The sequence below is a fragment of the Astyanax mexicanus genome, chromosome 13, assembly GCF_023375975.1.
Source record: "Astyanax mexicanus isolate ESR-SI-001 chromosome 13, AstMex3_surface, whole genome shotgun sequence".
NCBI classification, from domain to species: Eukaryota; Metazoa; Chordata; class Actinopteri; order Characiformes; family Acestrorhamphidae; genus Astyanax; species Astyanax mexicanus.
In genome coordinates this window covers 10,966,694-10,994,356 of record NC_064420.1, presented here as the reverse complement: position 1 = coordinate 10,994,356, position 27,663 = coordinate 10,966,694, and the positions used below count along the sequence as shown (strand labels likewise).

General features: G+C 37.0%; 1 protein-coding gene across 1 annotated transcript in view; it reads right to left on the bottom strand.

Annotated features, from left to right (window-relative positions):
• Window positions 1-25,231, bottom strand: part of vdra (vitamin D receptor a) — a 136,003-nt gene extending 110,772 nt beyond the window's left edge. The window contains exons 1-2 of the mRNA XM_007240812.4: window positions 25,051-25,231; window positions 24,481-24,594 (exon numbers count right to left, since the gene is read on the bottom strand). Of these exons, the coding sequence (XP_007240874.1) occupies window positions 24,481-24,594; window positions 25,051-25,081 (145 nt within the window). The 5' untranslated portion in view covers window positions 25,082-25,231. The remainder of the gene's footprint in view (window positions 1-24,480; window positions 24,595-25,050) is intronic.
• Window positions 25,232-27,663: the final 2,432 nt, after the last annotated feature.

Sequence of the window (27,663 nt, the reverse complement as noted above, 5' to 3'; positions counted from 1 at the left end):
TACATTCATTTCAACTTGATGACTAAGTAGCAATTAAATTAAGAGTTTTGTGAATCATCTCATTATAGAAAGCCTCGCATTCAAGTTACACGAAAACACTTTTCATAACGAAAGAGAAGAGGAGCTCTGAGTTTTACCTAAATCTCCCTAAAAGTCCAATAGCTAAGAAAATGATGTAGATATCACTTTTTATCCAACTACAAGTACAAGTAAGAATATTTTTGTATTTACTTAGAATGAAGCAATCAGGAGCATTACGTAAGTGTTATTAGAGTAAAATAGAGCAATGCTACAGTTTTATTGTATAATAATACATTTTATGTATTTTTTTTGACAAGCATATTTTTATGAAATTACTGACAAAAAAAAAGATTCCGCCAAAGTTTTAATGTTCATACTTAGCAGCCTCTTACCAAACAACGAACAGAGATATATAGTAACAAAGTAGAACTACGTTACTACTGTACTTAAAATGTTGTATATGTATCTTCTGGAGTAAGGAAGGATGCTGGAAAGGGGAAAGGAACAGAGTTGATCTGTTTTTTCTTGATAAAGAGTTAAGCTCAGTACTTTAAGGAGCTCTGATTGCTTGTTTGTTCATTTGAAACACCTGTATGTGGAATTTGAAAGCTTTAGTTGATTTTACTATAGGTAATAGAACAACTGATGACCTCTTATGCAGAACTGGTTAAAATAGACTAATGGCTTGCATCTACTCTTTCTTATACATTCCTGTACTTGTACTGCCGATGCAGTCAAAGGAACTGTGAGTGTCCTTTAGCCTAAACATTTAAATTAATATAAACAATATAATAATTAAACTGTAGCTGCCTTTTGTAAAAACTACATGACACGAGAGCTGAACTTTTGTACTGAAGTGAGAGACTTCAACTTCTACTCATGTCACTTTTCTGACAGAGCACAGAGCTGGATCTCTAGTACTGTATACATGTCTGATTATGAGTAACTAGAACTACAATCATTTTATCAGAATAATATTGGATATTTAATTAAATGATCTTTACACATTGAAAGCATAAGCAAAAAGGCTTAAAAACAAGAGACTGGTCAGAACACTGCTGTTGTTTTTTTTCTCTAGTATAACATGTATGTTATGATCTATCTGTTGGTTTACGCTCCAAAAACAACTAACCTTTATTTTCACATGATCATTTTCCAACCTCTCTATCTCTTTTGGGATTGTACAGACTGTTCCTGTTACTGTGCCTTTAAGACGGATATATGTACTGTAAATGACCTCTACCCTGATTGGCTGCCCTTGTATCGTGCCCCATTCCCAAAGCAGACCAAGCTTTACATGCTTTCATCCTTCAGCACGAACAACAGGCTGAACACACTCACACAATATGTGAGATCACAGTGAAATGTTCTTGTTTTCAATTGAAACTTGACACTTAAGATTATAAAATAAAGAAAACAAACAGGACATGCAGACATAGAGTAGAAAATATTGATTTTAATGAAAATGATGACTTTTGTTTTCATCAAAGAAGACATTTTTTGCAGCAACATGGATTGGCCTGACGCAGTCTTTCTCTGTACCATACGGTCAAGCTGCTCCCACAACAGCTTAATAGGATTCAGATCCGGAGAGTGTGCTGCCACTCCATTACAGTCAGAATTCCGTCTGACTCCTTATTTCTTAAATATTTGGAGGTCACTGGGGTCATTATCCTGTTGTAGGATAAAATTGGCCCCAATCAAAAGCTGTCCACAGGGTATGGCATGGTGTTGAAAAAATCTTGTAGTAGCCTTCTTTCTTTAAGATCCTTACTATAAATCTCCTATTTTACCACCTCCAAAGTATCCCCAGACCATCACGCTGCCTCCACCATGCTTGACAGATTGGTCCTGCACCTCACAAATATTCTTTTGTTTGATCCAAAGACCTCAAACATGGACTCATCTGTCCACAACACCTTTCTTGGCATCCTGAAGTCGCCTCTTGACCGCTGATGCTGACACTGGTGTTTGAAGGTTCCATTTAGTGCAGCTGTCAGTTGACAGCCTGTGAGATTTCTCTCAAACTGCAAACAAAGATATTTATCTTCTTGCACAGTTGTGCATTAGGGCCTCCCACTCTTTTTTCTGTACTTGTTACAGCAGTCTGTGACACTCTTTAAAGAGGAGTTAACAGCATTGTCAGATATTTTCAGTTTTTTGGCAACATCTTGCACTGAGAAATCTTCCTTCCTTAACACAACAATTAACAACAACACAACAACAGGTCTCTAAAGAAAGTTGTTTATTTCCGGCCATTTTGAGCCTGTAAGCAAGCCAGCAACTGCTGATGCTTCAGATACTAAACGAATGTTGTGCTTCCTCTTATGCTCACTTATTAGTATAACATACTGTGCTGTGCATCACAATTGAGCAAGGGCGTCCTAAGAACCAATTAGCCCAATAATATCCTCAACTTAAATTGGCAGCCATACCAGGAGATTTAGAATTGCTGATAATAGGACTATAGGCAAAATAAGCCTCTATCCAAAAACAGGCATTAATACAAAAAATGTATAGAAAACCATCTGATTGTGAAATGGACAATATTGTTTGTGAACTGCCTGAAAATGTGTTTTTATTTCAAAAAGAGGGAAATTTGCAAGTGCAAATTTGAGCAGTAGTGTACACACACACACACTTTACTACTCATAGGTATATGTATATGTAGGTATATGTGGCCAGGAGGTAGCGTAACCCTTCAGGAGTGAGTGCAGGTAGGAAGGAGCTGTTCTATCATCACCTTGTAGCCGATTGATTGTAAGAGCTTTGAATTTAATACGAGCATCAACTGGTAGCCAATGGAGCTCAATGAGCAGCGGGGTGACATGTGCCCGTTTCGGCTGGTTGAAGACCAGACGTGCTGCTGCATTCTGGATCTGGAGACCTGCAGAGATGTGCTTGCACCCACTGTGAAATTTGGTGGAAGAACGATGATTATCTGGGAATACTTTACCAAGGCTGGTATTGGGCAGTTTGGTCTCTGTGAATGACGCATGAATCAAGCTGCATAAAAAGTTATCCTGGAAGAAAACTTGCTTTCTTCTGTTCTAGGAATGTTCCCCAACTATGGGTGCTGTTTTTTCCCAGCCGGACAATGCTAAATTCCACACAGCTTGATTAATTAAGGTGTATGAAGGACCACCAGATCAAAACAGTGTCATGGCCAGCCCAATCTCCAGACCTAAACCCCATTGAAAACCTCTGGAGTGTAATCAAGTGAAAGATAGATGGTCACAAGACATCAAACACAGACAAACTGCTTGAATTTTTGTGCCAAGAGTTTTTTTATTATTATTATAGTTATTATATTATTATTTAACTTTTATTTTTGTTAGTTTATTTATTTATTTGAATTTTTATTGTATTATGTAAAAGTTCGTTTTAGCTAATTTTAAATAATTTTGTTGTATTAGTCTTAATTCTTTTGATCTAATTTTTTTGTCAATTAAACCATACTTAATTATAATCATTAATTTTATTATTTTTATTTTAATTCTACTTTTATTTTTTTTTATCTATTTTTATATTTTATTTACTGCTATTTTACAATAAAAATAAAAAATTGGCTATTATTTTCTCTGTCATGTCAATCCCTGTTTCTGTAAATGCTCGGCTACATTGAAAATGAGGGCTGCCCTAAATGTACATCAGAGTTAAAATAAAGGTTGATTGATCGATTGATTGATAGATAATGTCACCCAAAAGCAGTGTGAAAGACTGGTGGAGAGCATGCCGAGACACATAAAAGCTGTGATTAAAAATCTGGGTTATTCTACCAATTATTGATTCTGAACTCTTCCTTAGATAAAACTTTTTCATTGTTGTTTCTAAATGAATATAAACTGGTTATTTTGAAGTTGTCTCTTTTCATTTTTATTATGTGTAGCTGACTAATATGTCTGAGTAATAAATCGTATATTTTTAGAATCACTGTAATACAAGTTTCCCTGAAAAACACATAGTTAAGAGCTGCAGTAGTGGATAAACTACATGCTGCACAATATTAGCATAATTATTATAGATGTGGGTGAAATATGTGGAGCAGTAAAGGCATATCCTAAGATTATATTAAATAAATTCACTAAACTATATAAAATATAATAACCAAAATAAATACATTTGTACATAACCTACCTACCAATACTAACCACTTGTACAAATACACACACTAACATGTACGAACAAAATTACTGGGACACCCGACATTCAGAAATAGGGCATATTAAAAAGGATTATTCTGCTGTTGTTGTAGTATAGATTATTTTCTCTACTGTTCAGTGAAGTCTATCTACTAGATTTTGGAGAACTTGGAGAATTTATTTGCATCTAGCATCAAAAGCAAAAGTATCCAAAAATACTGATACTTGGATGGAACACAATTATCCCAAGTATACAGTTCTACTGCTCTACAGCTCAATATTAGGGTGCCTTACACCCCACTACTAACCCATGCCTGACATTATGCATGTTACTATTGCCTGTACATGGCAAGTCATGAAAGTAGTTTAATGCCTTTATTAGAAAAGTTGTACACAAATCTTTGGACATACTACAAAATGTATATTCATTTCATCCAGCTACTTTGAAGCAGGCTTTGAAGTCTACTTTGCCGAATTGGTGCGATTCAGTCCCACCGCTTATGCACTTTACTTTTCCATCAAGCACAAATGTTCCCAGCATTGTCTGTGAATGCCTATTAAAATACACAAAGGCTTAACTCAAGTCATGTATTATAAATTATTTAAATAATTTTAAAAAATGCCAAATCGTAGTCATGAACAAAATTATCGGCACAAAGTCAGCGACAGACCATGCATCTAGTTTTCCTATTGTCCTAAATTGTGTCTGCTGAGAATGAGTTGACACCCTGTTGATTGGGCGTTGAACGGCTTTTCTAATGTTACAGCTGGGGAAACAACAAGGCATTAGCTTTATTTTTTGCAGCAGATGTCTTTAAATAACTGGTTTAACCCATTGTTTGTCCCTAAGCTCTTACAGACCTAAACCATCAGCACTGGCAGTTACAGAATTGTGAAAAAAAGTATTTATTCTCATTAACAGTATAGCATTAACATAAACACAAATAACTGTAATACTAAATTGCAAGAGCAAATATTCTTGTTTTTAAACTGAACCAGATAAAGGAGCTACAAGGTTTAAAAAAATAGCAATAACAGTGTGCTGTTTCAAGGCCAGATCAGTACAAGCAGATCCTGTTTAAATGGCCGGTAGGAGAGTTAGAGGGTTAAATTTAAACACAAGGTGAAATTTCCTGTATTCTCTGAATGTCTAAAACCAGAAAAAGACGCAGAGTTCTCTACGATATTAAGTGGCAGTGCCTCTACGCATTAATTAGTTTATGCTGAAAACGAGTGGACGTCCTGTTGGTTGGACTCTAAATGGCTTTTCTAATGTTAAAGCTGGGTAAAAAACAAGACATGAGCTTTATTTTTTCACAGCATATCTCTTTAATTGGTTTAATCAACCCTTAAATTCATATAGGTAGACCTAGAGCAGCATGAACAGTTACAGCACATGAAATACTATTTATTTTTTCAGCAAACAGCCTATACATCATCGCTAAGTCATTAAGATTTTGAGGCTGCTGCTTGGCAACTCCCTCTATAACTTTTCTATAGGATTAAGGTCTGGAGACTGGTTATAGACCACTCAATTACCTTAATGTGCTTCTTTTTAAGCCACTTTTGCATTGGCTGTATATTTTTGGGTCATTGTCGTGCTGGAAGACCCAGCCAAACCCATATTTAATGTCCTGGTGAAATGAAGGAGGTTTTCACTCAGGATTTCAAGGTACATGGCTCCATCCCTTCTCCCCTTGATCCGGTGAAGTAGTCCTGTGCCCATAGCAGAGAAACACTTCAAAAACATTATGTTTCCACCTCCATGCTTGACAGTGAAAGTGGTGTTCTTTGGGTCATAGTCAGCATTTCTCTTCCTCCGAACACGGCGAGTCGAGTCGTTTGTTTTATCTGACCACAGCACCTTCTCCTGTAGACACTAGAGGATTTTAATCCATAATGAGTTACCAATGTTTTTCTTGGTGACTGTGGTCCCAGTTGCCTTGAGATAATTAACAATTCTCTCAGCTGTCTTCCTGTCTTTAATGCATTGATTAGGAACATCTTACTGGTCTGTAGGAGCCAGACCTCTTAATGGTTGATAGGGTATCAAATACTTATTTGTGTCTGCAAAATGCAAATAAATGTATATTATTAATACAATGTGATTTTTTTCTGTCCTTTTTTCCCCCTTCACTGTATATGTTGCAATTAATAATGGATAATTTTACAAAACACTGGGATATATGAGGTGTACATTAATCACTCAGCAATTCCATGTAATATTTTATTTTTTATTTGTAAAACGTCATTGTATGAAAAAATGCACTCTGTTGCAAAGTTGAATCTGTTGAACAGTCTCTTATATGTTCCTGAATATAAATGTGTTTAATTTGGTCATACCTATATCTAAGCAGAAAGGAAAAACTAAGAACAAAAGGCCAAGTAGAGAGCTAAAATTCAGTGAAAAAAGAAAAAATGGTAGTATTTAGTTACAATGCTTCTCAGACAGCGTTTATGGTTTTCTCCCTTGGCAACTTTCATCAATTCTGTGCAGGATCCTAAGGTGTGAAAAAAATCTCAACTTTAGATCTGTTTCTTTTTTAGCGCCACACCACCAAAACTTCCCATTCCCACAAAAGAGTCGATCCATGTGGAAACCATTAGGCCCTTTACATAAAGTCACCTAGTACAGAACATCTGGAGGCCTACAATCATTAAAGTCTTTCAGGGAATTAAAAAGAACGAGAGAAAAACAAAAAAACAAAACGGCACCCTCGTGAGTGAAATGGGGGAATGTCGAGAACACTACTGGACTCAAAGAGATGCAAAGGAGTTGATGAGTTGGGCGTTTTTTCCTCAGTATTCTTCAGTATTGTTTCTTTTATCACTGCAGATTAGGTCACGTGGTCGTTTTTCAGGAACATGGGTGGTCTGCATGCACCATGCAGAGTGTAAAGCGGGGCAAGAACATGTGGACAGTCTAATCTGGCTAGGGTAGAGTGAACGTTCTCTGGTCAATCACAATCGTGCAAACATGTGCACAACAGCAGGTAGTGTTATGAATAAAGAACATAAAGTAAAGCAGGCCCACCAAGGGCAACAAGGTTACCTGTACACAGCAGAAAAACTGTTAATCCGGCCGGACTATTCAATTTAAAGATGGCTGCACCTGTAACAGATGCTCTATATACAGTATACCTCTTACAACCCAAGGCCAATTTTATATAGGTTTATCTAAAATTACAAAATATGTAAAGGAGATGGTCACACATGCCAGAGGTTACCTTCAGATGGTCATAGGCTACTCAAATAGATCTTTAAGAGAAACTACAATCTAGCTAAAATATGCTGTTGTCTGTAATAATAAAATATATCAGCTCTGCTGATATATGCTAAAATGTATGATGCAGTTATTAAACTAATTGACATATCTGACCATATATATCAAAAGTTTACTTTTGTAAAGTCTGAATATAACAAAAATGGGGATATTCTTTATTGTACAAGTATAATTATACAAGTTGGTCTGAGGACTTGTATTATGGCACATAGCAGATAGTGGATGAGCATGCGAATGGCTAACGGCTAACAGCTAACTGACAATGCCAACTGTATTTCCCTCAAAACTGCACGAAGCAGCTCTCAGCCTAGAGAGGCTAACAGACTGCTAATGTTAATAGAGATGGCTAATGGCTAACTGCCGATGCTAACCTTATTTCCAAGCTCCATTAATCAGTGTTTTCTTAATTAACTTTGTTGATAACACCCCTTGGGCAGTTTGAGTAATTTCAATAATTATTATTGAATAACTATACCTTTTTCTTTGGTGCGACCAAAGATTTTTCTTGGTATCTCAGTCTCCCAGATACTGAACAAATGGTAAGTATGAGTAGGTAGCAAGTAGCAGTCTCTAAGTGTAATTGAAAATGGCTTTTCTGTCAGCGATGCTTGATCAGGTTTGTGGAGTCACAAACAAACATGTTGAGCTGGTTTACAGAAATGAATGCGGTTCAAATTTGTATGGCATAGATACTAGGGGTGTCACGATTCTCTAAATCCTCGATTCGATTTCATTTTCGATTTGAGGGTCACGATTCGATTCGATTCTCGATTTTCTTGTTTTTTTTTCTTGTTATTATTTTATGCCTCATAAAATTTTAATAATATATTTATTATTATTATAAATATTATAAATATTATTATTATTATTTATTAATATATATATGGTAATGCCATCTAGTGACTTTTTTTGGTAGCAACAGTGTGCATTATTAAAACAAGCAGTTTATCAGAGCTGTGTGTGGATGGCTGGTGAAACTGCTCACTTACATGAAGCTGCAGTTCTTCATCCAACCACTAGTCGGAGCTGCAGCAGCAGCACAAGCCCAGCCACGGGCTACAGAGCTCAGCCAGTCCGTTTTTACTGTTTCTGTAAACAAATAAAGGTTTTAACCCCACTAACCGGATAATACAGCTCACTACAGTTCATCTTTCAGCCCAAGCAGCTAACAGCAGCAGGTTAGAACAGCCGACACGGAGTCACTGCTCGGATTACATTATAAACAGGTCAGTTAGCGCGCTGCTAACCTCAGGATGTTTATAACTACGGAGTTTAGTGGACACACCACGGCTGCCAGGTAAGTCTTTTAAAGGCTACTGAAGACTATTAAAGGCTATTAGAGGTCATTGAAAGCATTATTGGGGGGCAGAAATCAGTACAGGCTGGTTAGATAAGTGATGTGGTGAAACTGTGACTAGCGCTGTCACAGTGATGTTTATTAACGTCATTAAAACAGATTTTGTCAGGTATTGAAATATTTACACATAACTTATATCTCTCCTGAAAAGCTTTTATTTTAGTCAGAAACACGCTTGTGTTTACTTTATCTGAGAAAAAGATGTTTTTTTAATTCAATGGAAAGCAACAGGTGTAGTCAATTATAAGTTTAAGATTTTTAATCCACCTCACTGTGATCTATAGTCAGTGTTCTCAAGTCACACTGACACACGCATTTCAGCGAGTTCACACGCTCTCACCTGCGCGCACCCACCCCTCCGTTAGATACAGATACAAAACCTGCGCGCCCAACCCCCGCCCCCCCCTCCCCCGTTGGACAGATAAAAAACAGTGATCACACTCAAAACTTGAGAGCCCTGTCTATATTTCTATAAATCCGTTTTCAGTTTCTCCTCCGTGGTTGAAAGGCAGCTGTCTCTCACACAGCAGAACTGAGGGCGGGGCTGCGCTCATGATGCGCTGTGTTGGTGCCGTGCCATTTGCGTAGCGCGCTGCGCTATTTGCGTAGCGCGCGCGGGAGGGATGGTCGATCCTCTTTTTGACTTCGATACTCGAGACCATGACCTCATTTCGATTCGATTTCGATAAAATATCGAGATCGTGACACCCCTAATAGATACTGTCTACACTTCCAGGAAAAGATCACCCAATTGTCACTGGGGAAATTAAGCAGGTTTGACTGGCCATGTAAACAGATCTTAAGAGTAGTCCAGCACTGACAGCACTGCTACGTCCTCTGCTGCCCGCTGGTGCCAGGCCTGGCATGAACTGATACACAGCCACACAAGCACATACTGAGTGTTGTTTACTCACGCACAATTCAAAAACTGTTCTAATGGCTCTATTGGCTCTGAATAGAGGACAAAAGAAAAGCGCGTTTGACATGACACATGGCACATCAATGTGAGCTGTGGCAAGAAGGTCTGCTGTGTCTGTCGGCACAGAGTCAAGAGGCTGGAGGCACTATCAGGAGTGTTGAGAATTAAAAGGTTAAAACATTGTCTTATAATCATGGAAACTATCAATTAAGGGTTAAAACATTGTTGTCCTATAATCATACAAAATACTTAATGAAAAACCAATCAGTATAATCCATTAGTGATTTTAATAAGGTTTACTCAATATGTTAATCAATCAATATGTTACCTGTATTCAAAAGGGAATTATTTAGCACTTTATTCATGTTGGTGATCATATGTTAACAGACACAGTACTCTTTAGAATCATATATGGCGCTGTAAAGGGTAGTGCGGCTTTTCCCAACAATTGTTGGGAAAAAACGCACTACCCTTTACAGCGCCATTTCCAGTGCGTTCCCCCTGAATTCTTTTAAATGGTTGAGATGAGTAGAGAAGTCAAGAGGAGTCAGGATACCAAGTTTTCAGCAAATTTAACAGTTTATTTCAGAAGATCTTCCGGGAACAATGCTCCGCTCAGAGAGTCAAGGAGAATGTTCAAAAACCAAAAGACATACACAAGATTATATAGATCATCCCACTATGGTGTGAGTGAAGAAGGTTGACCAGCCCCCTTTGGTCCCATAAACTGTATCCTATCGTGACATGACCCCGTGCCTGCCTGCCACCTACGTCTTCTGTATAATAAATCTATTGTCCTCCCGTCTGGTTCTTGCAGCATAATTTCAGTAGAAGTTCCCTCCTTATCTTTGGTCTGAGGGGACGGGTCAACCTCCCTCACTTTCAAGGTCTAACTAACCACAGATGGCTACACATGTGTTGTGAAACATTCCTGTACAAACTCAATTAAACTACATGTGTTATATGATTCTAAAGAGTACTGTGTCTGTTAACATATGATCACCAACATGAATAAAGTGCTAAATAATTCCCTTTTGAATACAGGTAACATATTGATTGATTAACATATTGAGTAAACCTTATTAAAATCACTAATGGATTATACTGATTGGTTTTTCATTAAGTATTTTGTATGATTATAGGACAACAATGTTTTAACCCTTAATTGATAGTTTCCATGATTATAAGACAATGTTTTAACCTTTTAATTCTCAACAGGAGACAGGCCAGTAAAACAGGAAACATGGACAGGAGGGCAACAACTCACCAGCAGGACCGCAACCTCCTCCTTTGTTCAAGGAAGAACCGGAGGAGCAGTCCAAGAGCCCTGCAAAATGACCTCCAGCAGGACACTCATATCCATGTTTCTGCACAGATGTTTAGAGACAGACTCCATGAGGATGGTATGAGGGCCTGACATCCACAGACAGGGGTTGTGCAGGACGCTTGGCATTTGCCAAAGAAAACACCAGGATTGTCAAAGTCACCACTGGCGCTCTGTGCTCTTCACAGATGAGAGCAGGTTCACACAGCCATGACAGTCTGAAGACGCCGTGGAGAAGGTTGTGCTGCTGCAACATCCTCCAACATGAGAACGGTTTGGCAGTGGGTCAGTAATGGTGTGGGGAGGCATTTCTTTGGAGGGCCGCACAGACCTCCATGTGCTTGCCAGAGGTAGCCTGACTGCTGTTAGGTACTGGGATGAGATCCTCAGACCCATTGTGAGACCATATGCTGGTGCAGTGGGCCCTGGATTCATTTTGATGCAGGACAATATTGGACCTCATTAAATCAACGTTGGATCAGCATGTAGTGTGTTTTTCCACTTAAAAATTTGTGTGTGATTCCAAATCCAGGCCTCCATTGATTTACATTGATGATTTTTGTGTGATTTTGTTGTCAGCACATTTAACTTTATACAGAAAAAAGTATTTAATGAGAATATTTCATTTATTCAGATCTACAGATGTGAACACATAGGATGTGTTATTTGAGTGTTCCCTTTATTTTTTTAGAATTATATATATATATATATATATATATATATATATATATATATATATATATATATATGTCCGATTTTAGGGTCACGATTCGATTTTCTTTTTTTTTTTTTTTACAGCAGAGAGGCCTATGCCAGTTTTAGATTAGTCTACAGTCAGTCATTGGTTTGATTCATCAAATTTACAATATCTTCATCAAAAGGTGGGCTTGATGTGATGCAAATTGATCTGTAATACACCACATTAGGCACTAATGGTTAAATTTAAATTAATTAAATTGAATTAAGATATATATGTAATGCCATCTAGTGGCTTTTTTGGTAGTGCACGATTGTGTACTATTAAAACAGCAACATAACAAATAAATAATAAAAAAAAAATACAGGAACAGTCATGTACAAAATAATAGAACACTTTGAGCCTTAACAAACTGAACTCTATCCTACTATAATAGTTAAACATGAAAAATAAGACTTTAAGATATATTATTATCTTTATCTGAGAGAAAGATGCTCCTAAAGGTACCAAAACTATTAACATATTTGAGGCTAGACAAAACAACTGTTATATTTTCAAGTTTTTTTTTAAGGAGATGAGAATGCCCACATTCTCTGGAGAAAGGGCTGCTCTGGAGAAAGGGCTGCTCTGGAGAAAGGGCTGCTCTGGAGAAAGGTCGGCTACAGTGTGCTGCGCCATTTGCGTAGCGTGCGTGCTTGCGTAGCTTAGAGGGAGATATCGTCAATCCTCTTTTTGACTTCGAGGTTCGAGACCATGACATAATTTCGATTTTTTTTTCATTAAATATCGAAATCGTGACACCCCTAATATGTATATAATATATATATATATATACACATGTTTGTGTATGAATGTTATTTACTATGATTAAGTTGCTGACCTATCATTCTTTCTGATGTAGTAATCTAAATGATATGTATGTATGGTTTTACTTGACCTGATGAGACATAGTAGATCCTGTGATGTAACTATTGAGCATGGACAACTTCCAGTGATGATGCTGAGACGATATATGATAAATCCCTTGTTGACACAGATATTACGGTGAAAAAAAGAACAAGTGTGTATAACAAGTGTCTGTGTGTGTAATTAAGTGCCCCTCCCACAGAAGCGTGTCAGAGGCATGCCCTCACAACCTGAGCTGAAGCAGTTTGAACCTGCCGCTTGAACACTTGCCCATGCTGTGTGGTATGCTTTTAAAAGACTTACATCACAGGGTTCAGAGGGGCGCTTCTTAACAAACACTCAATGTGCCAATCAGGACAAAGTTTCTCTGGGCCTCTTCCATCAAACATGTGCAGCTGTCACATTACTCTAGTCAAGCATTAGCTTGAGATTTACATTGCAAATAAAAAAGAATCATGACATATTTTTAAAACATATTGTGCTTGAATGAAATACAATAATATTGTGTCCCATGACTTTTGCCAGGTCACATTCAATCTAAAGAATGCTGAACCAATATGTGTGCAGGGGTTTTTGCACTGAATGTGAATGAGATTTCTGACAGAACCACAGACAATTTTAGCCAGACACCAACGTTCACGATCCTTAGGTTATGCCTTCTGAGATATATTCCCATTGTACATATGACACTGTTGATTGAAAAATGATAAATGTTTACACAAATTCAGAAGTGTAATGTTCCATACATCTGGCACCCACAATCAGGTCTCACTCAAGCTCCCACAATTCACTTCACCTTGCCCTGAGCATGTTGGCCAGTGTTTAACAAGCTATTAATAACTACCTAACTACTAATCAAATCTTTCTGAAATTTGTTCTAATTGTTCTAATACAATGACACAAACCATTTAAATGACACTATGTCTAGGGCCCTTTGAAATCAGTTTTATTTTGTCCCCAAAGCCCATTTTATTACAATTCAGTTTTTTTTGCGGGTTTCATTTTTGATGCATTTATGTCTTTATACATGAAATCCATTTTTAAGCCTTAATTCTGAGATTCTGTTAACCCAATCACAGAAATCAAAGATCCTACATGACAATTCCCTGGCCAGGCAAAAACTCATTGCTATTGCATAATGCTACCGTTTTGAGTAGGACCCCTAACACTACATTCAAATAACTGTGTAACATGACTCAAATATATTGAAGAAAATAATAACACCCTGCGACTTTAAAAGTTCTACCACTTAGAAATTCTGGAGGGGTCTGAAATTTTCATCTTAGGTGCAGGTCCACTGTGAGAGACATAATCTAAAAAAAAATCTGGGAATCACAATGTATAATTTTTTAATCATTTGTGTGCAAATAGGTATTTGAACACCTGTGAAAATCGATGTTAATATTTAGTACAGTAGTAGTTTGCAATTACAGAGGACAAACTTATCCAGTCATGTTTTGTTTCTCCCATTTTCTAAAAATTGCTCCAACAGTCTTTTTTCCCCAAGCTGCTTGGCAATTGCCCTGTAGCCTTTCCAGCCTAGTAGAGGTCTACAATTTTGTCTGTGGTGTCTTTGGACAGCTCTTTGGTTTTAGCCATGTTAGTAGTTGGAGTCTTATTAATTGTGTGGGGGGACAGGTATCTTTATGCAGCCAACGACCTCAAACAGGTGCTTCTAATTCAGAATAATAATTGGAGTGGAGGTGGAATAACAGGTCTTTGAGGGCCAGATTTTTTGCGGATTGAATTCAAATACGGTTCAAATACTTATTTGCAGCAGTAACACAAATATTATTTTTTTGTCTCTCACAGTGGACATGGACCTATGATGAAAATTTCAGAATTTTAGAATATACTTTAATTGACTATATTAATTTTTGCACAATTCTTCATGTAAACTCTTTGCCACACACATAACTAAATTAGGCTATTATATGTGTACCATTTGCTCTTAAAATTATAATAATATTGAAACTCATGATATCGTTCCATTCTTCCACTGTTTCCAATTAGCAAACGATTGCCAGTCTTATTCTGGATGCTCACAGCAGGCTCCCTTTTTTGTGCAGCAATTGGTCCTATTAAAAATCTATAAAAATCCAAGTATATCAAAAGAGAACAGCACCAGCAATTGGGTCACAGTTAATTCCACACACCTGTTAAACTGATGTCAGTAGATGGTAATGTCTGACCACATTCAGAAGATTTACCGTAAAGAATGGGAATGTCCCTTACCAGTCCTGCTAAGGTAAGTGTATATTTCCAATCGATCAGCTAATGTAATGTCTATTTACATATCCTTACTGATTGCCTGCAAAATACGGATAATAGATAAGGAAAAAATACATTCTCTTACCTAGGCTCTATTACTGTTTGTAAGAGGTTCTTGTATGTGCTAAACAGAGTAAACTTAACCTACCAAACTCCTCGCTACCAATTAACAGTACCAGAGGTGCACCTGCTGCCCATAATGTAACTATTTTAATATGATTTTTAAAATAGGGTTGAAACTGTATATCTGTACATTCAGAATATGAGGCAATAGCCATATAGTCTTGTGCCTCTTTTAAAAACCTGTATATATATATAAAAAAAAAATGTCTTTAATATAATTCTGAAATACTGTTTAATTTAACAATGGTTGTAAGGTTGAAGGGAGCTGCTTGCTATTCTTAAATTTGAATTAGCTAAAATTATCTTTTATTTTTATAAGGGTTTTAAATGGGTTTCATGTTTTATTGTGCTTGCACGCTCTGACTACCTTAAAAAAATTCAAGCAACATTATATTTATATTTATTACATATGTATATAGTGTTATTAACATCCTGTTTTGCTAAACGCGTGCTGGGGGACTGCACATTCACGCTGTGAAGATAAACCAGCAGCTATTCTCTATTCTGTTTATTGTTTGTGTAAAACCTAGGTTCGCAACACTGAATATTAATCGAGCAATCAACAATTATTTACACTGTAGGAGGACCCTAATTTACAATAACGCTGAGCATTTACAGTTTAAAAAGGGATAAACAATATTTAAAAAAAATTAGAAATAAAAACTGACAATAAAATATATACGTAAAAAAGGAAAAATAGGACATTTTAAAAAGATCATAAAAAATTGTCACATAAAAAGTAAAGAATTTATATATTTTGAAGAAAGAATAATAGTAGTAAAAAAGTAAATAAATAAGAATAGAAAATTATAAAATGAAAATCAATAAATAAACATAAAAATATAATTATTTATATAAACTTTTTTTGATAAATAAAAATGACACAAATATCATTATGGATGATGATCTTGCAGCTAGATAATATTTTAATATATAATATATCGAAACTGAACCGATACTGTGGCCCAAGAACCGTGATATGAACCGAACCGTGGCCACACTGTACCATTGCATTAGCTACTCACAAATGGCAACCTTAGAAACTCCAGCTGCTGCAGCATCTCAGTGAGGATGACCCAGAACAGTGCACTGAATTTGCACAATGGGCAAAACAAAAATTGGAACCGGACCCTCAGTTTACACAGAACATTTTGTTCAGTGATGAGGCAAACTTTTATGTGAATGGTGAAGTTAACAAACAAAACCACTAACCCACGTTGGATAGATCCCTCAAAGACTGTTGGAACACAAACATTGATGATATGGTGTGATATATGGGGTACAAAGATAGTGGTGCAATTCTTCACCAATGAAAACTTCAAGGCCACTGGATATGTGAAACTGCTCCATAATGATGTTTGTCATGTGATGGTGCCACCATCACATTATGGGTGTCAGGTAGAGATGGACCGATCAGTGTTTTTGGGGCCGATTGTCTTTCATCTCGATCGGCTGGTTGCAGATACCGATATTGGGCGGGGCCAAAAGCCACATTAATGCCACACAGGTGCCAGACAAACCTTTGTACAGATTCCCCTAATTACATACACGCCTAAGCAAACACTGGTAATTTACACTGATAGAAAATGAACAGAAGAGTGTTACTGACCAAAATAAACGCTTTTCAGGAGAGATAACGTTATAATCTTCAATAACCTCCAATAGCCCTTAATAGTCTTCAGTAGCCTTTAACAGTCTTACCACTAAACCGTGTAGTTATAATGCTGAGGTTAGCAGCGAGCTAACTGACCTGTTTATAATGTAATCCGAGCAGTGACTCCGTGACGGCTGCTCTAAACTGCTGCTGTTAGCTGCTTGGGCTGAAAGATGAATTGTAGAGAGCTGTATTATCCGGTTAGTGGGGTTAAAACCTTTATTTGCTTTTCACTACATGGCGGATTGATTCTACACAGATGAACTTTAGAAACAGTAAAAACGCTCCAGACTGGCTGAGCCCGTAGCTTGTGGCTGGGCTGTAGCGCTGAGTGATGGCTTGTGCTGCTGCTGCAGCTCCAACTAGTGGTTGGATAAGGAACTGCAGCTTCTTGTAGGTGAGCAGTTTCACCGGCCATCCACTCACAGCAGTGCTTAACTGCTGAATCAGATCTGCTAAAATCAGAGGAATATCGGCGGATCGCCGATACCGTATTTTGGCTGAAAATTGGTTGACACCGATACACTGCCGATCGATCGTCTCATCTCAAGTGTCAGGTCCGAGCATTTCTGGATAAACAGTTTCCTGGAAAGAGGATTCTCCCGATCTGACCCCCTTAGACTTTTATGTTTGGGGTCATCTGAAGGCAATTGTCTATGCTGTGAAGGTACGAAATGTGCAGTACCTGAAACCACGGATAATGGAAGCCTGTGCTAGCATTTTGTTCTGCGGTGTTGCTATCAGTGTGTGAAAAGTGGGAGAAGAGGGCTGCATTGACAAACCAACACAGTGGGCACTTTGAACACATTTTATAAGTGGTCAGAAATTTGTAAATAACCCATGAAAGAATAAAGTTACATTAAAACCACATAATTGTTTCAATAGGTTTCGTGTCACATGGCCCTCCTCCCATTGAAAAAACTAAATTTGGATCCAAAATGGTCGACTTCAAAACGGCCACAATGGTCATCTTGAAACGTTTTGAGGCATTTTTTAGATCTTTGGAAGACAGATACAAGACGTAAGTAGAGACACCCTGTACTAAACAAGCTTCCTCAGCATTTACACTAATAAAAAAGTCTAAGAGCTGAAGTGTTTAATGTTAGTAAACTAAAGATTGTAAAGTAAATCAACAATATCTCTTGTGTAATTAAGGCTAGAGGTACTGGAGGTCAGCTACTCTTTATTTCTGCAACTCAATCGGGACTTTGGGAAAAAGTGGCTTCTGCTTTAATACAAAGTCCAACTATTACCATCATGCAAAGTTCAGCAGCTTAATTATAATCTAGATCACTTTTTAGCTATACAACAACAAGCAGAAAAGCAAGCGGACACTGACCGCTCAATAGGTCTATAAGCATGTTAAAGGCCTAAAGATACACTAAAGATACACTAAGACATTCAGTGTACAATAGTTGGTAGTGCCATTCTCTTTGAGCATATCTTCCTACCTGTGTAGGAACATGATTCTGAAGCGTGTCAACAAAATACCATATGTAGATACAAATATACAAACAATGAGAGTGGAATTATAATGAAATACTAGTGTGGCTGCTATGCAAAAAGAATGGAATAAAACAAACAAACCACAACACTCTTTATACAGCGGTGTGAAACAGTGTTTGCCCCCTATGATTTCTTTTTCTTTTTTTTTTTTGCATGTTTGCCACACTAAATGTTTCAGACAAAGACAACACAAATAAACACAAAATGTTGTTTTTAAATGAAAGTTTTCATTAATAAGGGAGAAAAAAACAAAGTGTTTGCCCCCTAAATCTAATAACTGGTTGGGCCACACTAAGCAGCAGCAAGTGCAATTAAGCGTTTGTGGTAACTTGCAATTGAGTCTTTCACAGCGTTGTGGATGAATTTTGGCTCCTCATTGGACAGCAAAATTCATAGTTCCATTTATCACAGTCTTCTAGGTCCTGAAAACCTTTACGCCAGATGTAACAGGACACAAACATATTTAATCTTCTGTCTCGTCAGTAGATGGAGTATTTTCCCAAAAGTCTTGGGGATCATCAAGATGTTTTTTGGCAAAATTTAGACGAGCCTTAATGTTCTTTTTGCGCAGCAGTGTTTTTTTTTGGCACTCTGCCATGCAGGACATTTTTGCCCAGTCTCCTTCTTATGGTGGAGTCATAAAAGCTGACCTTCCGAGACAAATGAGGTCTGCAGTTCTTTGGTTGTTTTTCCTTTCTCATTTGTTCCTGAATTTCTTTGGATCTCGGCATGATGTGTAGCTTTTGAGTATCTTTTGGTTTACTTTACTTTGTCAGGCAGGTCCTATTTAAGCGATTTATTAATTGAGAACAGGTATGGCAGTAATCAGGCCTGGTTGTGGCTAGAGAAATTAAACACAAGTTTGAGAAACTACAGTTATGTTTTACCTGGGGTGGGCAAACACCTTTTCATACAGAGCCATGTAGATTTGGATTGGAAAAACTGCATTTTGTGTTTTTTGTTTGATGTGAACTGAAACATCCAAGAGTAAGAAACATTGCTGCAAAACTTTTCCACATTTTGTCACCTTGCAACCACAAACTTAAATGTATTTTAACAGAAATGATAGACAAACACAAAGTGTGAAGTGGAAAGAAAATGATACATGCTCTTAAAGATTTTTATAAAAAAAATAATTGAAGTGTGATGTGTAAAACTATTTATCCTCCCTATATCAATACTAAGTGGACTCACCATTCGCTGCAATTACAACTTTAACAGTGCGTATCCACTGGACATAAGCCCCGACGCATCCCATTCATTTCAATGAAGAGAGTCACCGCATGCCGCAGTGCATGCTGAGTTGCGTTGCGTTGAGCCCTGTCCTCCAGCAAAAAACTTTATATAAATTAATCCGGCCGCCGTGCTACGTCTAGCCAATTGGGGAACAGCACGCTGCCACGTCACACACATACCAGCCTCACACACACAGAACAGCCACATTTTAGGTTTGTTTATAGTGTTTATGGAACTATTTATTTAAATATTTAATTTTGTAAAGGGAGCCATGTTAAATTTGTTAGCGTATCTATTTTTAAGGTCTATTTTTAAGGTTTGTTTACATTCTTTAGCTATTTTTCTAATAATAAAGTCTGTTATTATTAGATAAAGTTGTGGGACAAAGTAAACCCAATACTAATTAAAGCCTTAATTTAAAGCCTTCGTGTTTAATATTTTATGTACTCCTAACAGTACAGTAACTCACACACCTATATTTAAGACCAGTCATGGAAAAAATAATAATTAAAAAAATTATATATAAAAATACTAATGATATACTGTGAAATCAACAGAATCTTGAAAAATACCGTGATGTGCATTTTTGGCCATACCGCCCAGCACTACTTTGCAGTTGTAGAATGCATTTTCCATTTTTTGGAAGTTGGATTAAAAAGTGCTCTTTGGGATGTTTAAAGTTTGGGATTAGGCCTGTTGCGATAACTGTGTTATCGACTTATTGTACGATAATATTTTTAACCGCTATCATTTTTTGCCAACGCCGATAATAGCCATTGGGCACGTGAGTTTGTTTACATGAGAATCAGTCGCACTGTGCTGCTGTGTCGTCGGCTCTCAACGAATCTGTCCGACAGCGACATCGATTAGTTTATGAGTGTAGAGCAGCCAGAGCTTATGAATCAGGGACACACACAGCGGAGCGAACGTTAGCTTGTGAACGTATTCAAGGCTAATAGGACTTTTTCTAACCGCTTTAGAGAAGGTTTAGCAGGTTTTTAGGCGTTCAGGTGGGAGTATTTTGGCTTTAAGCCAAATGAAGGAGGAGAACCTATCAGCGCGAATGAGCCGGTATGTTTACTTTGTTTCTAAACAGTGGAAACAAAGCTAAGATCAATTTTCCGAGCTGAATATTGAATATGAATATTGTTACTCCAGAGAGATCCTGCCTTAAGCCCCACACGGGAAACATGTTGGTGTTTCTTGTTCTGACAGTTGCATAAAAAACTACATTTATAGCAAGAGCTCTGGCCTGCTAAGCCACCTGTGTCTTTAATCATATGGACATATGTGTTTTTGAGCTAATTTTTGTTTCATAGCATATACATATGTGATCAGAAAAAAGTGCCCTTGGGTTATGTCCAGAGTTTTAAAAAAAGTTGAATTAATGTAAATGTTACTTTAATCTTTGTTTAATATTAATATTTAGTATTTAATATAGTGCAGTTTTCTCAGAACCCACAGAGTCCCACGGTGGTTGTACTTTATTGGTTTTAGTTATTTAGGATACAATATTTTTATATTGGGAGCCCAATGTCTGTTCTTAATAATAAAAAGTTAGTTTCACTGTAAAGTGGTGTAATAGTATTATGCTTGTATTTTATTACTGTGGCACATTGTCTTAAAGCTCCTTTGGAAGCCCAGAAGCAGGAAAAAAGTTTTTTCTATAATGCCACTTTAAAATGACAATATTAGTGTTTATCACAATAATTTCTGGGACAATATATCGTCCAGAAAATTGTTATCGTGACAGGCCTACTTGGGATGTTTTTATACTCTAACCCTGCTTTAAATTTCTCCACAACTTTATCTCTGACCTGACTGGTGAGTTTCTTGGCTTCATGATGCTGTTTGTTCAGTAGTGTTCTCTAACAAACCACTGAGGTCGATACAGGACAGGTGTATTTATACTAAGACTAAATTACACACAGGTGCACTTTATTAACTTATTCTGTGACATCGGAAGGCGGTTGACTGCACTGAATTTTATTTAGGTGATTCAGAGTAAAGGGGGCTGAATACTTTTGCACATCACACAGATTTTTATTTTATAAAAAAAATTTAAACAACGTATATTTTTTTTCACTTTACAATTATGTGCTACTTTGTGTTTGTCTATCACTTAAAATCTCTATAAAATACCTTTTTGTGGTTGTAAAGTGAAAAAATGTTAAAAAGTTTAAGGGGTATGAATACTTTTGCAAGCCACTGTATAACATTACAGTATCCAATGTTAACCTATAATAACTGTCTGTTCCCCCACTGTAAACAACTTTCACTACACTGAAACATTTCACACCAAAGCATGATCAAATCAGTTCTGAATGACATTGTTTGTATCTTAACCATGCTACTATGAATATATTACTAAATGTGCAGTAATTAGGCTAATGCTAACAAACAGCAGAGATGAGCATGCTTTATCTGAGATTAAAAATTATGTTCTTGCAAGTAATTCACTTTTAATACGCAAAATTATTTTCCCTTTCAGAACAAATAATTAATATCGCCCAGCACTATTTATTACGTACGGTATTTTTATGGGGCAATATATCATCCAAAAACAATATGTTACTGTAATAAGCTAACTCTGAATGCACACACAAGTCATCAGCTCTATATAGCTGGTAAAAAGTAAAGTGACAAATTGCTAAAAATATGCTGTTTTCTCTACACAGCCTGAATTATAGCCTGCATATAGCCTTCCATCAAAAATGTATTTTAAATCTATATGTAGGGCCAAAAACTTCTCAAAGCCATCATGAAACCACATATAATGCAATATATGACTTTGATTATGAAGAGAAACTGTGAAATATAATTACATGGTTACTAATGTTAACAGTAACACAGCCTCCACGTCAAACAGCAATGTTTTAAAACCAATACAGCTTAAAGCAATAAAGCAAGTTGCCAAACAAAGTTACAGATTTTTGATTTAAATATAAATGATTCTTTAATCTACCACTTCGAAACGAAGTCTGACATTGCTGATGCATGTGAGCTTTCCGCTTCAGCAAACATATGCACAAAACAAGAAAACAAACAAAATGTAAACAAACCAAGTGCTCAGTTCTCACAATTGCCACTTCAACAACCTCAACACTGGTTTAACAAACTTGCAGGACATCAATATTACAGCAATTAAATACATGAACATGTATTTTTACAATGTCAGACATAGATGCAACAACCCAGAAAGAGTATTAGATCTTTCCTGGCTACGGAAAGCCGCTTTAGCCGAGAACGACACCAGTGATACATGCCTTTACTTAGTTCTAACTAATAAAAACTCATTACTCATTCCTTTGATGTAGTTTTACTAGTAGAAACTGTAATTTCTGATATTATAATGAGATTTTACTAGTTCGGTAATAGTATCACATCTACAGATCTGACTAGATATGTTACTAGGATGGTAAAATATATCCTTAAAATAACTCAGACTAGTCATATTTCCCCATTGATTTACATGGAATTTCACACGCTCTCATATATAATTACATTGTTAATAGTAAAAATTCAGTTACAAACATGTAAAATTACTGACTAAATTCTGATATTTACACTCTAAATCTGACTAGTAAAAAGCCCAGGTTTACATTTCCGTAAATTAAATCTGACTAGTACAAAGGTTAATTCAAGATATCTCCACTGTAGCTTTTACTAGTAAAAAATCTTATTAAGGATATCAGCAGTTGTAGATCTCTTAAAATCAATCAATCAACCTTTATTTTCACTTGGATGTACATCTTGGGCAACCCTCATTTTCAATCTAGCCGAGAATTTATAGAAACAGGGATTGACATGACAGAGAAAATAATAGCTAAATTTATTTATTGTAAAATGGCACAACATAAAATATAAAAATAGATAAAAAATAAAAATAGAATTAGAATAAAATAGAAAATAATAAAATGAATGATTATAATAAAGTATGGTTTAACTGATAAAAAATTAAGATCAAAAGAAAATAAGACTAATACAACAAAAATTAGTTAAGATTAGCTAAAACTAACTTTTACATAATACAATAAAAATACAAATAAATGAACTAAAAAAAGCTATAATAATAATAAATAAAAAATAGAATAAATAGTCGTTTTTAATAGAAAAATCCAGTGTATCTAAATCTATAATGGGCTGTTAGGGCTGTTAAGCAAATTAATCTTATTAAGCAAATTGATGTGATTTTCGAGTGCACATCTACAATACATATAGAAGTTGCCAGAGAGAATCTGCTTCTGTCAGAAACTAGTAAAGAACTATTATGTGGAAGTTCAACTGAATTTCAACTGTAATACAAGTAGGTTCTGTTTGCACCGTGTTCAATATAAATGCTGCATATAAGGTTGAATGGGGCTGCTTACTACCATACAAAAATAACAACAAAAACTTAAAGTAAAAAAAATAAATGTAAGGGAAACAGCAGATTGTGCATATTTTTTTTTTTTATTAATTGTTTGTTTACACAAAAAATGAAGTTGTTGGGTAAGAACTAAAAATCTTAATTGTAATTGGGAGTCACTTATATGTTTAAAGAATATCGAGATTAATATTCTTTTTTACAATTTATCCCAGCACTAATTTGACCACTCAGAATTACATTACGGACATGTGGTCCTGGTTAGTTAAGCTATATAACTAATCAAAATGACTTTATATATCTGTAGAACTGTATTATACCATTAAACACTTAAGAGCAGATATCTGCTCCATACATGGCACATTCATTTGTATTCGCATATTATGCAAACTGTTTACGTGTAAAAAGCAATGCGGTATGCATCTGTACAGTATATTCATGGTTTAAATATTAATAATAGTAATAACAATAATAATAACAACAATAATAACTTAAACAGTGCAGTAACGTAACAAAGTAATTAAAATGTAAGTCGAGTTATGTGTGGATTTTTATTCTATTTTCTTTATTTCTATATTTACTGAGTTTACTTCTACTTTAATTCACCTGTATGGCTGGTGTGAGTTTAGGTTAAAGCGGTTGACCGTACCTGGCTGTGTGTGTTTTAAAGCCTACCTGATGGGACATCACCGGGTGCTGGACTGGCGGACTTGGTGTTGGTGGGTGTTAAACTTCTCGCGCCAGGTTGCCAAATTTGTCCAGCGGCGTCCTCTGGAAAGTTTCCGAAATCTGTTTATAGAAGCATAAACAGAAAGAACACAGGTTTGCTGGCTGAACTGCGTTCTGGAAAGGTTAAAGTCTCGAGCGCTGCGAGTTGGGCTGCACTAACTCAGGGGATTAACGAGCTAACCGCCGCTAGCTTAACGTTAGCTAGTTACGGGTACACATATTCCCAACGCGGATCTTAAACTAGAGGAGCTCGTTTTTTTTAATAACACGGTAGAGAATATAGCTAGGGTGCTGTTGCAGTTTATGCGTGCTATAAGAGTGTTAAATTAGCGTTTTTACAACGGGGGTGAGAGTGCAGCCCGCAGTGTTTATGTGTGAGCGTGTATCAGAGCGGTAGCCGTAGCGGTTAGCTCCAAACTGAACTCGGTCAAGTTCGCCTTCGCAGGCACAGCGGCAGGCAGCGCGCCACGGTATTTTCCCTTGTGGAAAAAGCACGAAAGAGAAGAATCACTTTACCAGAAAATATCCGTGTCGCCTCTCCAAGCATCCAATACAAACAAGATCCACTCCAAACAAACTCAGGTTAGTCCACACGCCTCTCTGCTCTCTATTTTCCCCTTTTCTCCAGCAGTATACTAGTCTTACCCACCAAACGGAGGTGGACATGGGCTCTGCTTCGTCCCGCCCAACGACTTCAGAAGGCAGAAAATCTACAGACGTATTACCGCAACCGACCAATTACAGCCACGCTACGGGATCACTCTCGACGCTGATTGGACGGGGCGATGACAGATCCGTTTCGATTGGCCGAATGTAACGGCTCAGACAACACGGCGGCCAACTCCCCCTGTCATATAGGGGTGTGTCCTGACGTCAACGACTTGCCAGCGAAGAAGGTAAACAGTCCCGTCCTCATGAAGCTGGCGATATTTTTACATGTATATATTAATAAAAGCCTAGTTAAATATACAAGAAGAAACGTCTGCAGTCCGACAGGCTACAGTGAACTTTCAGTGATCATACATATGGAGAATAATGAATGTATAATGAATGAATGAATAATGAACACAGCTGCTGTTTCCTTCCATTCACTTACATAGATAGATACAGTTGATAGGTTAGATCACTTTATTAATTATAGAAGAAAATTATTAAATTGCAAACGTACAGCAATGACAATTATAGTAGTAAATACAGTCTAATAACAATATATCAAATCAAATCAAATTTATTTGTATAGCGCTTTTTACAACTGGTGTTGGCACAAAGCAGCTTTACAGAAACATGATTACAGGACAAAAAATCAGGCAAAACATTAAACATAGAAAATACAGAATACAGAACCCCCAGTGAGCGCGGAGGCAAAGAAAAACTCCCTCAGAGCTGCAGGAGGAAGAACAAACCTTCCAAGACTCACATTTAAGGGGGGACCATCCTACCACTGGTCAAACAGCTTTTAAATTAAAATGTAAAGAGTCTTTTATACATCCACATAGGTTTATATATTCAGGAGTATAATAGCGCCACTAATGGCTTGGATGTAATCAGTAGTGGAGAGTAAGATGGATGATGAGCAGCTGATCTGTGGTGGGTGGTGGAGAAGAGCTGACTTCAGAAACTTCCATCAGTCTGGCCGGACAGGAGACGCGAGAGCCTGAGGGTCCAACATCGGTATCGGGTCAGACAGGTGGGCAGTCAGTGACTCGGAGGAAAGCAGAGAGATGGAATTAGTTTTGACTGGATTTATGTAAAATAGAGAATATAAAACATTATCAGAGTGTGGCTAATGACTCCGGCAGAACTGAATAAAACAGCCTAACTAAAGGGAGAGAGCCAGAAGGTAACATAGGCGTAGGAACTGGGGGGGAAACAGGTGGATTTGTCCCCCCCGAAAATGACATCTTTTCGCTCAGATCAGGTGTACTATTAATGAGGAGACAGACCGGACCAATCACGAAGCCGGTTCAGGTATTAAGTCCCGCCTCTCAGTAGAAACAGCCAATCAGCTTGCTGGTTTTGCGCCGCGCGGAGCAGAGGCAGTTTGCTGTTTGGAAGCCCCTCCCCCTCGCTGTGAGATTTAGCAGCGGGATCGGGACGCAGCAGCTTCAGCTGATTTTAAAACAGATCTGGATATACGGAGATTTTTCTAAAAGAAAGGTAACGGTAGGTTAACCACGTCAACCGTGATGATATGTTTCTGCTAGCTGGTTAAAAATACACGTCTCTGAATCAGCACACAGTTTAAACCCACTGTGATTAATAAACTGCAGCTGTGTAAGTGAGTTAGCTTAACTTTGGAATGAGCTAGATTGGGAGTCAGGGTTAAAGAAAAAAAAAATATATATGTAATGTTCAACTTGCCCTGTACCTGATCAGCTAATCACTGTTTCATTTTCAATTAATTTAGGATTACAGGACTTACTGTGAGCTATAATGAACGAATATTCATTTAGCTAACTAGTTAACTAGAAGACAGATGTAGTGGATAGCCAGAATTTAGTACAGTACTTTGTGTTTGTAGTTTAAAGCAGTTACTTAACCCCGATCACTGCCCCAAAATTTTTCCACCTGATCCAGCTGATCAGCTAATAAACAGTAATTTACTGAGTTTACCTGTTAAAATCCTTTAAAGTCAAAGTCAAAGTGGTTTTTATTGTCATTTCAGCTATATACAGAGTACACAGTGAAACGAAACAACGTTCCTCGAGGGACCATGGTGCACATAAACACAGTGTAGACAGAACAATAGTGCAACAGTACAAAAGTGCAGACAGACAATACAACACCATACAGACAAAGAATAATAAATAACAAGACAGTGTGCAAATTTAGCCCCCTATGGAGCCTAAATTAATCATTATGTATATCCAGCAGTGTATTAGACACATCATACCACCACTAACTTTATTAAATGCCTTTAAAGCAGAGGAAGCTCTAAAATATGCAGAACAGTGTTAATATGCAGTAGAATATGTAAGAACAGGGTTGAGAAACACTGCTGTAACGTGACTTCTGTTCATTTGTAGTTCACAGTAAGACCACATGTCCTGATGTTTATAAAAAATCTATATGAAACTTAAAGTTACATTCTTTTACATAAAAGGACACCATCTTAAGAAGAGCTCTCAG